The 13963-nt window shown below is 41.1% G+C and overlaps 1 protein-coding gene across 6 annotated transcripts in view; it reads left to right on the top strand.

The window, feature by feature from the left end:
* TLR3 (toll like receptor 3) overlaps positions 1–5801 on the top strand; it is a 358863-nt gene extending 353062 nt beyond the window's left edge. For all 6 annotated transcript variants that reach the window (XM_082444780.1, XM_082444782.1, XM_082444781.1 and 3 more), the window contains 3 exons: positions 235–426; positions 2085–3937; positions 4176–5801. In XM_082444780.1, the coding sequence (XP_082300906.1) occupies positions 235–426; positions 2085–3937; positions 4176–4404 (2274 nt within the window). In that variant the 3' untranslated portion in view covers positions 4405–5801. The remainder of the gene's footprint in view (positions 1–234; positions 427–2084; positions 3938–4175) is intronic.
* The last annotated feature ends 8162 nt before the right edge of the window (positions 5802–13963 follow it).

The following is a 13963-nucleotide window of genomic DNA, read 5'->3' as shown; positions in this document are numbered from 1 at the left end:
TCATTTTATTTTGGTAAGAGAAATAGAGTGATTCTTTGAATTAAGAAATTAGTCTTTGTAGCAATGGTATTTTCGATCCCAATGAAGATTTTTTATTACTCCTACCATCAGTTTTCTATAAAATAATAAAGATGTGACATTTTGCTGTCCAGTTATTTCTAAGATTCATGTACATTTAAAAGAACTATTTTTCATGGCAAGACTGTAACTTATATACATATTTTTTCCCCTCAGAATTTAATCAAATTAGACCTAGCTCATAATGGTTTATCATCTACTAAATTAGGAACTCAACTGCAACTGGAAAATCTCCAAGAGCTTCTACTATCAAATAATAAAATTTCTGCACTAAGACGTGAAGAACTTGATTTCCTTGGCAACTCTTCTTTAAAAAGATTAGAGTTGTCATCAAATCAAATAATGGAGGTAAGATAAAAAATTTTGTGTTGTACTTTTAAGTGTGGGCAGTCCCTAATTGTGTCACGTGGGTAAGAATCTAAAGGTAGAGATAGAGAAAGAGGTGATAACCTTTGTCACGTCTTCTAGAAATCCTTCACACTTACTGCTTAGGATCATTGATGTCATCCTCACAAGAAAGGGAGTTTGGTAGCAGTTAGGAGCTGGAGCTCTGCTGTCAAACAGAAGTGGGTTAAAATCCTTGATCCATTACAGACCAGGGCTTTGGCCTTGGGGAACTTAACCTCTCTGGGTCTAGTTTCCTTGCCTATGAAGTGGAAATAATACCATCTATTGCACAAAATCCCTGGAAGAATTGGCGGCTTCCCTGGTGGTGCAGTGGTTGGGAATCTGCCTGCCAATGCAGGGGACACGGGTTCGAGCCCTGGTCTGGGAAGATCCCACATGCCACGGAGTGACTGGGCCCGTGAGCCACAATTGCTGAGCCTGCGCGTCTGGAGCCTGTGCTCCGCAACAAGAGAGGCCGCAATAGTGAGAGGCCCGCGCACCGCGATGAAGAGTGGCCCCCACTTGCCGCAACTAGAGAAAGCCCTGGCACAGAAACGAAGACCCAACACAGCCATAAATAAATAAGTAAATAAAATTAAAAAGAAAAGAAAAAAAAAAAAAACAAAAGGTTTTGGCCCATCAAAGCTGGGTTTCCGGCAGTGTTAGACCAGGGCCCCATGCCCTTAGCAGCTGTGCTGTGTTGCCTCTTTGAGGATGATGGTGTATCCTGCCTTTTAAAAGTAATATCATAACATGAATATCCTCCATGTCATTAAGAATTATTCACAAACTTAATTTTAGTGACTGCAAAATAATCCTATCCTATAGATTTACCGTAATTAATCTAATCATTTCCTGCTTTGTATTTTGACTCACTTTCTTCCACATTTCTCTCGTGTCATCCATTGGCCCTAACATCTCACAAGTGACACAGTAGAAATCAGAGCCTCTTTGCTCTCCCAGGAGACTTGAGCTCTATCCTCTCTGGATCCCTTCCCTCCTGCCTCTGCTCTCTTGCTCCAGCGCTGAGTCTCATAGCAGCCAAGGCTTCTAGTGTGGGACTGGGGGGCAGAGCGGAAGGGAGCTGGAAACACAGTAAGGAAATAGTCAGGAGAAAACCCTGGTGGGAAGACAGAGAGGATCGCTGGAGCTCAGAGTCATAGAAAGGAAAGTGCATGTCAATGCTTCATAATAAAATCCACCCATTCATTCCAGAATGTTCACTGAGAGCAGTGGTCACGAAGAGAGAAACAGGATCTGCCCCAGAGGTGACTTTACAAATAGTTTATTAATTACAGTAATACTCAGTGTGATGAAGTAAAAGTACCAGGAGACTTAACTTAGCCTGGGAGATCAGGGAAGACCCTCTGAAGAAGTGGCATCTAAGCTGATACATGGATGCTGAGTAGTAACCAGTGACCAGGGGAGGCAAGGGCTGGAGCGGGAGGTGGGGGACACGGGTGCAGAGGAAGGAGCGGGGAGACAGAGGGATGGAGAGAAAACCCAGAGAAGGTGGAGGAAGAGGAAAGGGGATTGAGTAAAGAATATGCCTGTTTTTCAAGGGTCGTACAGACTCGTTGTGTTTTGGTTATTAACCTCTTTTTCCATCCCACTCTTAGTTCTCTCCAGGGTGTTTTCATGCAATTGGAAAATTATTTGGCTTCTCTCTGAACAATGCCAAACTGAGCCCCAGTCTCATAGAAGAGCTCTGCTTGGAATTATCAAACACAAGCATTCAGAATCTGTCCCTGAGCAACAACCAGCTGTACACAACCAGCAACACGACTTTTGTTGGGCTGAAGCAGACAAATCTCACAGTGCTCGATCTTTCCCATAACAGCTTAAGTGTGATTGGTAATGATTCCTTTGCTTGGCTTCCACATCTAGAACATCTCTTTCTGGAGTATAATAATATAGAACATCTGTCTTCTCGCTCTTTTTATGGGCTTTCCAATGTGAGATACCTGAATTTGAGACGATCTTTTACTAAACAAAGCATTTCCCTGGCTTCACTTCCCAAGATTGATGATTTTTCCTTTCAGTGGCTAAAATTTTTGGAGTATCTCAATATGGAAGATAACAACTTTCCAGGCATAAAAAGCAATACTTTCACGGGATTGACAAGGCTGAGATGTTTAAGTCTATCCAACTCCTTCTCAAGTTTGCGAACTTTAACAAATGAAACATTTTTATCACTTGCTGGTTCTCCTCTGCTCACACTCAACCTAACCAAAAATAAAATCTCAAAAATAGAGAGTGGCGCTTTTTCTTGGTTGGGCCACCTAACTGTACTTGACCTTGGGCTTAATGAAATTGGGCAAGAACTCACAGGCCAGGAATGGAGAGGTCTAGAAAATATTGTTGAAATCTACCTTTCCTACAACAAATACCTAGAGCTGACTAGCAACTCTTTTGCCTTGGTTCCAAGCCTTCAACGACTGATGCTCCGAAGGGTGGCCCTTAAAAATGTGGATAGCTCCCCTTCACCTTTTCACCCTCTTCCTAACCTGACCATTCTGGATCTAAGCAACAACAACATAGCCAACATAAATGATGAACTGTTGAAGGGTCTTGAGAAACTAGAAATTCTGGATTTGCAGCATAACAACTTAGCTCGCCTCTGGAAGCATGCAAACCCTGGCGGTCCTGTTCATTTTCTGAAGGGTCTTTCTCACCTCTACATCCTTAACTTAGAGTCTAATGGCTTTGATGAGATCCCAGCAGAAGTCTTCAAGGACTTACGTGAACTGAAGAGCATCGATTTAGGACTGAATAATTTAAATATCCTTCCACCATCTGTCTTTGATAATCAAGTGTTGCTAAAGTCATTAAGCCTTCAGAAGAATCTCATAACATCTGTTGAAAAGAACGTTTTTGGGCCAGCATTCAAGAACCTGAGTAATTTAGATATGCGCTTTAATCCATTTGATTGTACATGTGAAAGCATTGCCTGGTTTGTTAATTGGATTAATAATACCCATACGAACATCTCTGAACTATCAAGCCGTTACCTCTGCAACACTCCACCTCAATATCGTGGTTTCCCAGTGATGCTTTTTGATATATCACCCTGCAAAGACAGTGCCCCATTTGAACTCCTTTTCATGATAAATACCAGTATCCTATTGATTTTCATCTTTATTGTACTTCTCATCCATTTTGAAGGCTGGAAGATATCTTTTTATTGGAATGTTTCAGTGCATCGAGTTCTTGGTTTCAAAGAAATAGACAGACAGCCAGAACAGTTTGAATATGCGGCATATATAATTCATGCCTATAAAGATAGGGATTGGGTCTGGGAACACTTCTCCCCGATGGAAGAAGAAGATCATACACTCAGATTCTGTCTGGAAGAAAGGGATTTTGAGGCAGGTGTCCTTGAACTTGAAGCAATTGTTAATAGCATCAGAAGGAGCAGAAAAATTATTTTTGTTATAACACAGAATCTACTGAAAGATCCATTATGCAAAAGGTAGGTGAACACTCTGAAATCTGAAGTGTATTCTCGTTCTTAAATTGAGCTTTTAAATGTTACTAACATTATTACTCACAACTCAAAGTATTTTAAAAATAAAATTAAGAAGAAACGTAACCTGATTTTTAGTGACAGATTAAAGTTAATTACAAGGGAAATGTTAATTTTAGAGCTTTGGGCTATTAAAAACTGTATATTGATATATACCGTATTTCAGTTATTTTTTTTAACTTAGATTCAAGGTGCACCACGCAGTTCAGCAAGCTATTGAACAAAATCTGGATTCCATTATATTGATCTTTCTTGAGGATATTCCGGATTATAAACTGAATCATGCGCTCTGTTTGCGAAGAGGGATGTTTAGATCTCGCTGCATCTTGAACTGGCCGATTCAGAAAGAACGGGTAAATGCCTTTCATCATAAATTGCAAGTAGCACTTGGTTCCAGAAATTCAGTACATTAAATTTATTTAAAGACTAAATTAAAGGAGTAGCTTTCCTAATTTAAAAAAGGTCCATGGTAAATTTACATTTTACTTGATAATAATGTAAATCTGTTCATTCATACTTATCAATAAGAATACCACAAGTATCTCTCTTCTATGGAGATATATCTCCCTATTTCAAGCCTTTTATTACTAATCAAGTTAATTTGACCCAAAATGAACAGATAAGAATATCCTTTATTAATGAATACACAATTGGGTTACTGAGGCCTATCAAAACAAAGTTTTAAAGTATTCCTCATTTAAAGAAAAGTTAGAGGTATATGAGTGTTTGTGATAATTATATTTGGGTTTTTTTTCTGGATGCACTCAGAATAAAATATAACTTTTATGGGTACAATGCTATTTCAATTGTGAAAGAGTAAAATATACAGCCATGTTTTTAAAAGTTGAATTACAGCAATTTTTCAACTGAAAAACTTTATATTTTAGTGGTGCCTGTCACAGTGTTGATTTTGTTAAATGTTAAATACCATTTTAATATACATACTCAGGACAGAAAACATTTGCACTTCATTTTGATTACTTAATAAATAAGTATTTTAATAAATACGTTTCCTAATATTTGGAATTCTGCTATATGAGGCATTAGAAGACACTATTCTTTTACTTAGAAGTATTGCAGGAAGGCTTATTTCCTAAAGGTTAATTAGTAGATTGGCTTTGTGGAAACAAAATACTGTCTTCCTCTGGTCACAGATTTGGCCCCGGCCAAATCACGTGGTTCCACTGGGATTTTTTTTGACTACTGATCTTGAAAATTACAGTGATAAACAAAATCTTAACTATTCCCAAATCATTACTGATGATGATCCTGGTATAATACATTCCCATAGAATATATTATTATACCATAAAAAAGTATGCTGTGTGCAAATTAGTCCTTATGATTATTTTAAGTTTTATTTTTGTTTTACAATAAGAAGAGTCTGATTATTGGAAATAGACATGAATAGCTTTTAAATACCTTTATAGTTCTGGTATTCAAATATAAAGGAGAGTTGAAATGATCATGTTGAGATAATTTCTCTACTTGAAGCACTCATTTGTCTGCTGAATTTAGGGAGCATTTGAGATGTCACACTTTGGAACTTTGATTTAAATAGTTCCGTATTCTCGGGGCTAAGTTCACATAATCCTAAAAAAAACGTAATACCCGCTGTACTGCTGGTTCTGAAGGACTCTACAACAACATGAATATACGGAGAACTCATTTTCACTCTCTCATTATACACCACCCTCACACTTGAGACATGTGTTTTGTAGTTTTTTTGTTAAGATTTGTTTTCTAACTGTGAAATAATCCTGTTTTAATTTGGCATCATAAAATAAAAATCACAACTAGTTTTTTCGTGATGCACTTTGTATGTTATCTATCAATATTCTCAACCTCGCTGAAATATTTCTAAATCTATTATTATTATTATGAATTTATCAATATATTGTCAGTTTGTAGAAAGCAGAGCAGGAAGTAATTTTGCTTTCTTTCTCTTGTTTATTTGTTTATGAGGTAGTTGATTACATGTGCACAATTTAAATTGAGCTCAAATGTCATTTTTTTAGAAGTTGCTTAATATTTATGAGGTTAGGCTATACAAGGGGTGGCCTGTTTAACTGAATATAATTAAAACTCGTAAAAGGCATAAGCCTTGACTTGTGTTTGACCCACACGGGAAGCAGCATCCTGAACTCTGCAGGCTATCCTCTCTAACTGTTCTCAGGAGGAGTCCATCTCCCTTGGGTTCAAGACAAAGGGAGTGCAGAAAATGATGTTTTGCTGACCTATTTAATTTACACACGTGAACTGACTTGTCTGAATGCTCTCAGGATGTCATCATGTAATCGGTTCACCCCAACTCCTTCCCGTTTTCACTTTTAAAACAAAATCCAGCTGAATCGACAACATAGAGTTTGAAATAAATCTAGGAATTTAGATTTTACCTAAAAATGACACCTTTTAGGCTGTAATAAGAAGTAGATGCAATCAATTTGTTAGTGAGTAGGGGAGTTTTCAATGCCATTTATTTAACAATGTTTACTTTTCCCAATGTCTACCTTAGATTATTTGTAGAAGGGTCTCAGTAGTAAGTGATGGTGATCATGAGAAAACGTAAAGATATTCCAACTCAAGAGCTCAAAATACATTTCTTGCGATCTATAGAGACAGTGGGCATCAGAGATCTTTTGGGGGTGATGAAAATGTTATAAAATTGGATTATGGTAATGATTTCACAACTATGTAAATTTACTAAAAATCGTTGAATCATACACTTAAAACAGGTGAATTTTTAGTACAAAATTATATATTAATTATTTATTAGTAAAGCTGTCAAAAAATTGTATTCATTAAGGAGCTAGCTACGTGTGCCTAGCCTTGTGCTAACTAAGCACTACGGAGTATGATTGGATATGAAATGTATTGTAGGAAATGGGGCAGTAGGAGTTGGGGTAGGAAGGGATTCTTGGGGATAGACCTGGACAAGGAAGGCTCCATGGAAGAAGATCAGACCTTTCAAAGGCGGGTAGGATTTTGGTGAGTGAGGAGGAAGGTGGAAAGGAGGGAGGGAGACATGAGTTGGTGTTGGGAGACAGTGGAGATACTGTGGAGGATGGAACCATGTTGCAGAGGGCGTGGCAGAGGAGTTTAGATTTAAGAGGTTAGGTATTTTGAAATTGTAACGTTATCGGTTTCTATTGGCAAAACCAGAAATTATAATAAAATTCCCTCTTGGGGTCTGTTACTTAGATTTATGTGACACCTAGTTGAATAGAGGAGCATAACTTATAATTTCACAGTCCAAACATCCAGGCTTACTTTCACATAATAGAAGGGGATTTGAAGCGGTTTTTTTCCCAGTAAATATATAAGCCTGTATTAAAATAGCAAAGCATGACAATCAATTGATCATTAGTTACTAATTACACCAGGTGATATGTTAGCCATTCTTAGCTCTTGCAACTAAGCTTTGATCCATCTTCCTGTCCAAGGAAGAAACTGGGTCTGTTATGTGACTTCCCGCCCCCAGTTTAACAAAAAATCATGAGGGAGGAGTCATGGCACTTTTCAATGGTGGAACTTTTCCAGTTCTGTGTGAGAATTTCTGGGAAACCTGTTTTGAATTCTTAGCTTGCTTTTATCTTAAGTCAGTTCCCCAGGAAACAGACTCCAAGATGGAGATTAACTGAAGCAGGTTAGGGGAGGGCTCTGATTTACAAGAGAGTGAAATAAGCTGGATTGGGAAGAGAGAGAACGATGAGCTCTGAGTCAATTGCAATTGCAGCTGAGGCCTTAGTGGACCCCATGGGGAGCTCTGGAGTGGGAATGGCCCTACAGAGTTGACGCAAATCTAGGCGTAGGGGCTAGACTGCTATACCCTCACGTCAACCAGTCATTGGATGTAGACAGCCCCAGGAAGGAAGTATGACTTGAGCAAAAAGCTTTGCTACAAAGCAATTCCAAAGCAGGGGCTCAGTTGTGAAACATCAGAAGGCAACACTCTGGGCACCTGGAAGAACAGATGCCCGAGCCCTTGACGGCGAGAGCTTGGTGGTTCACTATAGCGTCCACTACACCTTCTAAGGTATTTATCGTTCCATTGGTTTCTTTAAGCACTTCTTCAAGGTTGCAGCCATTTTATTTTTAAAAAATAAAGTCTCTTCCAGAAATTATCAATCTGCCCTGATCTATGGATTTTGAAGAGGCAGAAAGAAGTGAACCAACTCAAGCTCTGGAGCTCACAGAGGATAATACTAAAGAAGATAGCATTGTCCCATTTGCTTAAGTTAAGTTTCATAATGTTATCAGTGTAACTATATTTGTTCAGTCAATCAAGGTGATGAAGAAACAGCAAGAATTTCAGTTTACTTTTTTTTTTTTAATTTATTTATTTATTTATGGCTGTGTTGGGTCTTCGTTTCTGTGCGTGGGCTTTCTCTAGTTGCGGCGAGTGGGGGCCACTCTTCATCGCGGTGCACAGGCCTCTCACTATCACGGCCTCTCTTGTTGCGGAGCACAGGCTCCAGACGCGCAGGCTCAGTAATTGTGGCTCACGGGCCTAGTTGCCCCACGGCATGTGGGATCCTCCAGACCAGGGCTCGAACCCGTGTCCCCTGCATTGGCAGGCAGATTCTCAACCACTGCGCCACCAGAGAAGCCCCCCAGTTTACTTTTATTGGTACTCTAGTCCAGACAACTCTTGTGGGACTCCTTCTTTGATATACCACCCGCTGCCCTACACACCATGCAGAGCGAATCACTTCATTACTTATGCATCCATAGTACTTTATTCATACCCTTAGTCCAACTGCACATCGGGTTCTGCACACTGTTTAGATCTGACTCTATCCCGAACCCCCAGAACATGAGCACCTTGAAAACAGGGAGCTTCATCTTATTCATCTTACTCGCCTTGATATCTAGATGAATGACTGGAACATAGTAATTTTTCAAGCAAGAGTCTGGGCTAAAAAGTAAATGTTAGATTGGTGTTGTGGCAGTGGAAATAGACATGTTAGCTTTTTTTGAAATATATTTTTACCATCAGGAAATTTTGTATTTGGTAGTTCTGTTTCTGGGAGAGAAAATAAACAAAGAGAATCAGGATGCTCCAAAATTCCCTCCAACCTCCTGCAACTCTGCAATACCTATTCCAAAAACATGCCGGTATGCCACGTAGGAATGGTCCAGGGAGTTCCAGGTCCCTACTTAAATAAAACCTTCTAAGGTTAGTTTACATTCTAAGTTTTCTTGGGATCTTGTCTCTTTCTTTTCATGCTTCATCTCTAATCATTTCCTCCTCTTTACGTAGCCCCTGACACACAGTAAGCAGTCGCAAAATGTTTGTTGATTGAATGATTAAAGGATTAAGTGAATGAATATACCATGATCTTCAGTCACCCAGAACTATCTGCAGTTCCCCAAACGTGCTTTGCCCTTTCAAATTGCCATCCTCATGTAAATGTGGTCTGCTTTCACTGCTGTCCTATCTCCTTCTTTCTTGGCTAAATTTGGTAGTTTCAAGGGTTAGGTCAGGTATCAGCTTCTCCTATAAGGAGACCTAACCCTTGACTCAAGCCTGACCTAACTTTTGAAATTTACAGCCTTCCTAAACACACCTCCTCCATAGGATGAGTTAGTAGGACTTTATCTCGTACCAAGTACTCTTGTATAGGAAGGGCTCAATCTCCTAAATACTAGGAATGCCTGGGGAAGAGTCTGAGGAGAGAGTAACCTTAAGATCCACCGTTATTGATGTAAGAATCTGTACAAACCCTGGTAGAGGAAAGGGCTTTGCCTCGGCTGTGGCCTTGGAGCGGGCTCTCAGGTCAGAGACTTTTCTCCACTCTACCCGTTTGCTGAAGGTAACCCTTTGGTGCAAGGGGATTTAAAGAGCTGTTCTTCTGCTGGGGTTGTTTTGGTGTGAAGCAATCTTGACTGGATAAACAATGGGTCAAATGAGAACATCCTTCCTCAGAGAAACCCGGTTACCTAAGCAGTGGTAAGAAACAGAGGCTCCCTCTAGAGTTCCCTTATAAGAGTTCCACCTTCCCAGCCTGGCAGCTTAGTGATTCTGCAGCCTCTTCTGATGTAATTTAGCTCTGGCAGCTCACAGGGCATTCCCTGACCTTAAAGTGTGTGTGCTCCCAAAATCAATCCTAGCCCAGAGGGAGCAGAACATCCCTCCCCACCAGCAGATCACGCTTATCAGGAGGCACCTGATGATTTCTGAACAGAATAGCAGAGTCTATAGAGGGAAGATGGTATGTCAGGGAGGGATGGTCCAGGGCTGTGGTTAGGAAACTGAAGTTCTTGTTAATCCTGGCATAGTAGATTTTGAGCATTGTACCTCTGAATAAATTCCAGGAGGTGCCATTGGGCACAGTTCAAACTTTCAGGACAGACTCAGCAGTTACATAATATACCCTCCATTTTCCTCCTATCCCTCTTATTTCTCTTTTTACCTACCTTCAATCTCTTTCTATTCCTCTCTGTTCTCCCTGAATTATGCCCCACTGTGGAGGCTTGCTTAGCAGAAAAACACAAACATTTAAAAAAAAAAAATCTGTTAGGAAACTTTAATGTACCTTCAATTGATCTAAGGGACGGCACTCTACTGCAAGTCCAGGCATCACTTCTCATCTTGGCTATACTTGGGGAACTTTATACTTGTGGATACTATCAAAACAACACTGAGGGGCTTCCCTGGTGGTGCAGCGGTTAAGAATCTGCCTGCCAGTGCAGGGGACACGGGTTGGAGCCCTGGTCCGGGAAGATCCCACATGCCGCGGAGCAACTGGGCCCGTGCACCACAACTACTGAGCCTGCGCTCTAGAGCCCACGAGCCACAACTACTGAGCCCGTGTGCCTAGAGCCCATGCTCTGCAACAAGAGAAGCCACTACTGCAATGAGAAGCGCATGCACCACAACGAAGAGTAGCCCCCGCTCACGGCAAGTAGAGAAAGCCCGCGGGCAGCAACGAAGACCATTTGTAGAAATGAATTCCCACAAAGAAACGGAAAGTAGTGAAACAAGTAAAGTGTTTATTAGGAGGAAAAAGAGTACTTGTGAATAGGCACACATGGTTGAACTCAGAGAGTCGCACCCTCGTGGTAGTTTGACTCACTTATATGGGGCATGTCTTCCAGGTTTCCTTTGGCCAGTCATCTTGCTTTGCCTGGTTCTGAGTCTGTATTTGGTTTAACTCAGGGTCCTCCCATGTATGCGTGCATCTCTTAGCCAAGATGGATTCTAGCCAAGAGGCCTATGGGTAGGTTGACATCACTCCCTTTTTGACCTCCAAGGAGCCTTTCTGCACATGTATAGTCAGGAAGGTCTCCTTGACCTTGAGAATGAGAAATATGTGGTCTCTATCTTTTATCTGGGCGGGGCTCGCCTCTCCTATTATCCTCCTGCTGTGATCTTCATCTCGGATTATCTGTCCACAGGGGACAAACTCCAACTGCTCAGCCGGGGGCCCATCTATCTCCGGCCTCATTGTCACTTCTCTTTCAACTTATTTTTCTTTCGTTAAGATGTTCTATAAGCCTGATTTCTAACCACCCTTTTGAGTTACTCATCACTGAGTTCTCCTGTGTGTATGTGAAAGAATCTTAAATTGGGCACACCCCCTGCCGTGGCTGTTCCTTCAGCGGAGTGCTGCACACCGAGGGCTCTGTGTGTGAGAGGAATCCCGTGCTTGGTGTCCTCATGACATGGAGTTTTGCATGCAGATCGATTTAAAATGTACCTCTTGTTTACATAATTTGCATAATTTAAAAACATAATGTTGCCAAACTTTGGAAATGTTAATGTTCAAACTGAAAATCTCCACTACCTGTAACTTTCCCTCTGGATCAGTATGTGGTTTATAATCCCAGCCAGTGGTTTGATCTGTTCCAGTGTAATTTCCATGAGCTCTGCTTCAACTGGAGAACTAGTCTTTGTGAATTTTTTGTACATAAGTGTCTGTCACAAATATTTTAGCAAACACTTTCTATTTCTCTGGCTTGTGCATATCTTGGCTGGCATTACAGAAAAATAGTGCAAACATTATTCCCTTACTGGGAAACTTTTTAATTTTTCTCTCGTTCATCTATCTTTTGTCAGTCTTTTTCAGGGCCCAGCCAATGAACCTAAGGTGGGTAGAGGGAAAAAATAATTTTCTTCCTCTCCTACAATTGCAAAACTTTTTTTAGAACTCTTAACCAGTTCTTCAGTTCTGAAGTTTCCTCTCTGTCCCTTTTTTGGAGCATCTTAGTTTGTGAAATCTTTTTCATTAAGAGTCAAGGATTTTTACTCTTTTTCTCCCCAGCAATTATCTTGCTTCTGTGAATTTTTTCAGATTTCAATTTACTGATCTTTCACAAGACTGACACGTATTGTGGAACACCAGTTCATGTGCCCGATGCAGAGTAAGGCCAAACAATCTGCAATGTCGGAGTTTGGAACAGAGAAAGGTTTACTGCAAGGTCAAGCAGGGAGAACAGGTAGCTCATGCTCAAAAAACCCGAACTCCCCAATGGTTTTCAGGAAAAAGTTTTTATAGGCAAAATTTAGGGTGAGGGCTGCAGGGTGTGCAACTTTCTTCTGATTGGTTGGTGGTGAGATAACAGGGAGGTGTTCCAAGACTCAGCCAGAAGTTACCATCCTCCACGTGGATGGGGGCCTTAGTTCCTGCAGAAGAACTCAAAGATATTGTTATGTGTATCCCTTGAGGAGGGGCCAGGACCCTGCTTTAATGGCTGCACTATTGTTTCTTGATTGTTCCTCCTTTGTTTCTGCATTCCCTCATTTCCCCCATTAGTAACTGTTTGAATCAGCCTTTTGGAACCCAGGGAAGGTCTAGGAGGCTGAAGAAACCTTTTCCTACAAACAAGAAACAGGGGACATGGAAGGATTTGTACCCAGGAGGACCCCACAGGGTTCTGTTCTGTTTCATAAGTCTTGCACACCAGTTATTATGTGCTAAAACTGATGCTTTATTCTGAATCAAACTCTCAAGCACAAGTCTGCTGTGTACCTCCAAGTTTTCTTTAAGCACAAACTTGGACGTGCAGACCCTTGAAGTGGACAGAGATCTGCTGGTGAGACCTAATGCCACTGAGCTCAGCAGCCCTACTGCACGCACGGATTTCCTGTGCTCGGCTGGAGGGTGACGCAGCCCAGGAAGGGTCAGGGCACAGCTTCAGGTGGCTGCTGCCTGAGTCCTGGGCTTCATTTGTGCTGCGATAAAGAGCATCCTTTCAATGTAACCTGGTGTCACATGTGATGAAAACTAACATCTACTGAGAGCTTACCCTGTGCTAGGCTCTGTTCCAGTTCCCAAGCATGTATCAATTAATGTAACTATCAAAGTCCCATTATTTGAGATAGGAACCGTTATCACCCCTGGATTACAGGTGAGGAAACTAAGGAACACAGAGAGACTTGGTTGTTGGCCAGTAGCAGAGATAATACGAGCCTAGGAAGTCCAGCTCCAGAGGCCCCCATACTGTACCGTCTTCGTCAAGGTGCTTAGTAAATATTTGTTGGATCAGCAAATACCTCTCCTTGTCCAGAAGTTTAGTGTGTTTTTTTTTTTTTTTAATTTATTTATTTATTTATTTATTTTTGGCTGTGTTGGGTCTTCATTTCTGTGCGAGGGCTTTCTCTAGTTGCGGCAAGCGGGGGCCACTCTTCCTTGCGGTGTGCAGGCCTCTTTCTATTGCGGCCTCTCTTGTTGCGGAGAACAGGCTCCAGACGCGCAGGCTCAGTAGTTGTGGCTCACGGGCCCAGTTGCTCAGTGGCATGTGGGATCCTCCCAGACCAGGGCTTGAACCCGTGTCCCCTGCATTGGCAGGCGGATTCTCAACCACTGCACCACCAGAGAAGCCCTAGTGTTTTATTTTAGTAATAAAATTTGATAGTACTTTTTCTTTATAGAATATTGGCCTTGGTGTCGTGCTAAGTGAGACAATTTAAATCCCTAAACAGATTAATTCCTCAGGTTATTTGTTTCAACTTTCAGATTTTCAAAAC

The sequence above is a fragment of the Balaenoptera physalus genome (assembly GCF_965194825.1).
Source record: "Balaenoptera physalus genome assembly, chromosome: 21".
In the NCBI taxonomy this organism is placed as follows: domain Eukaryota; kingdom Metazoa; phylum Chordata; class Mammalia; order Artiodactyla; family Balaenopteridae; genus Balaenoptera; species Balaenoptera physalus.
The sequence above is the reverse complement of the archived record's forward strand: the minus strand, read 5'-3'. Positions and strand labels throughout refer to the sequence as shown.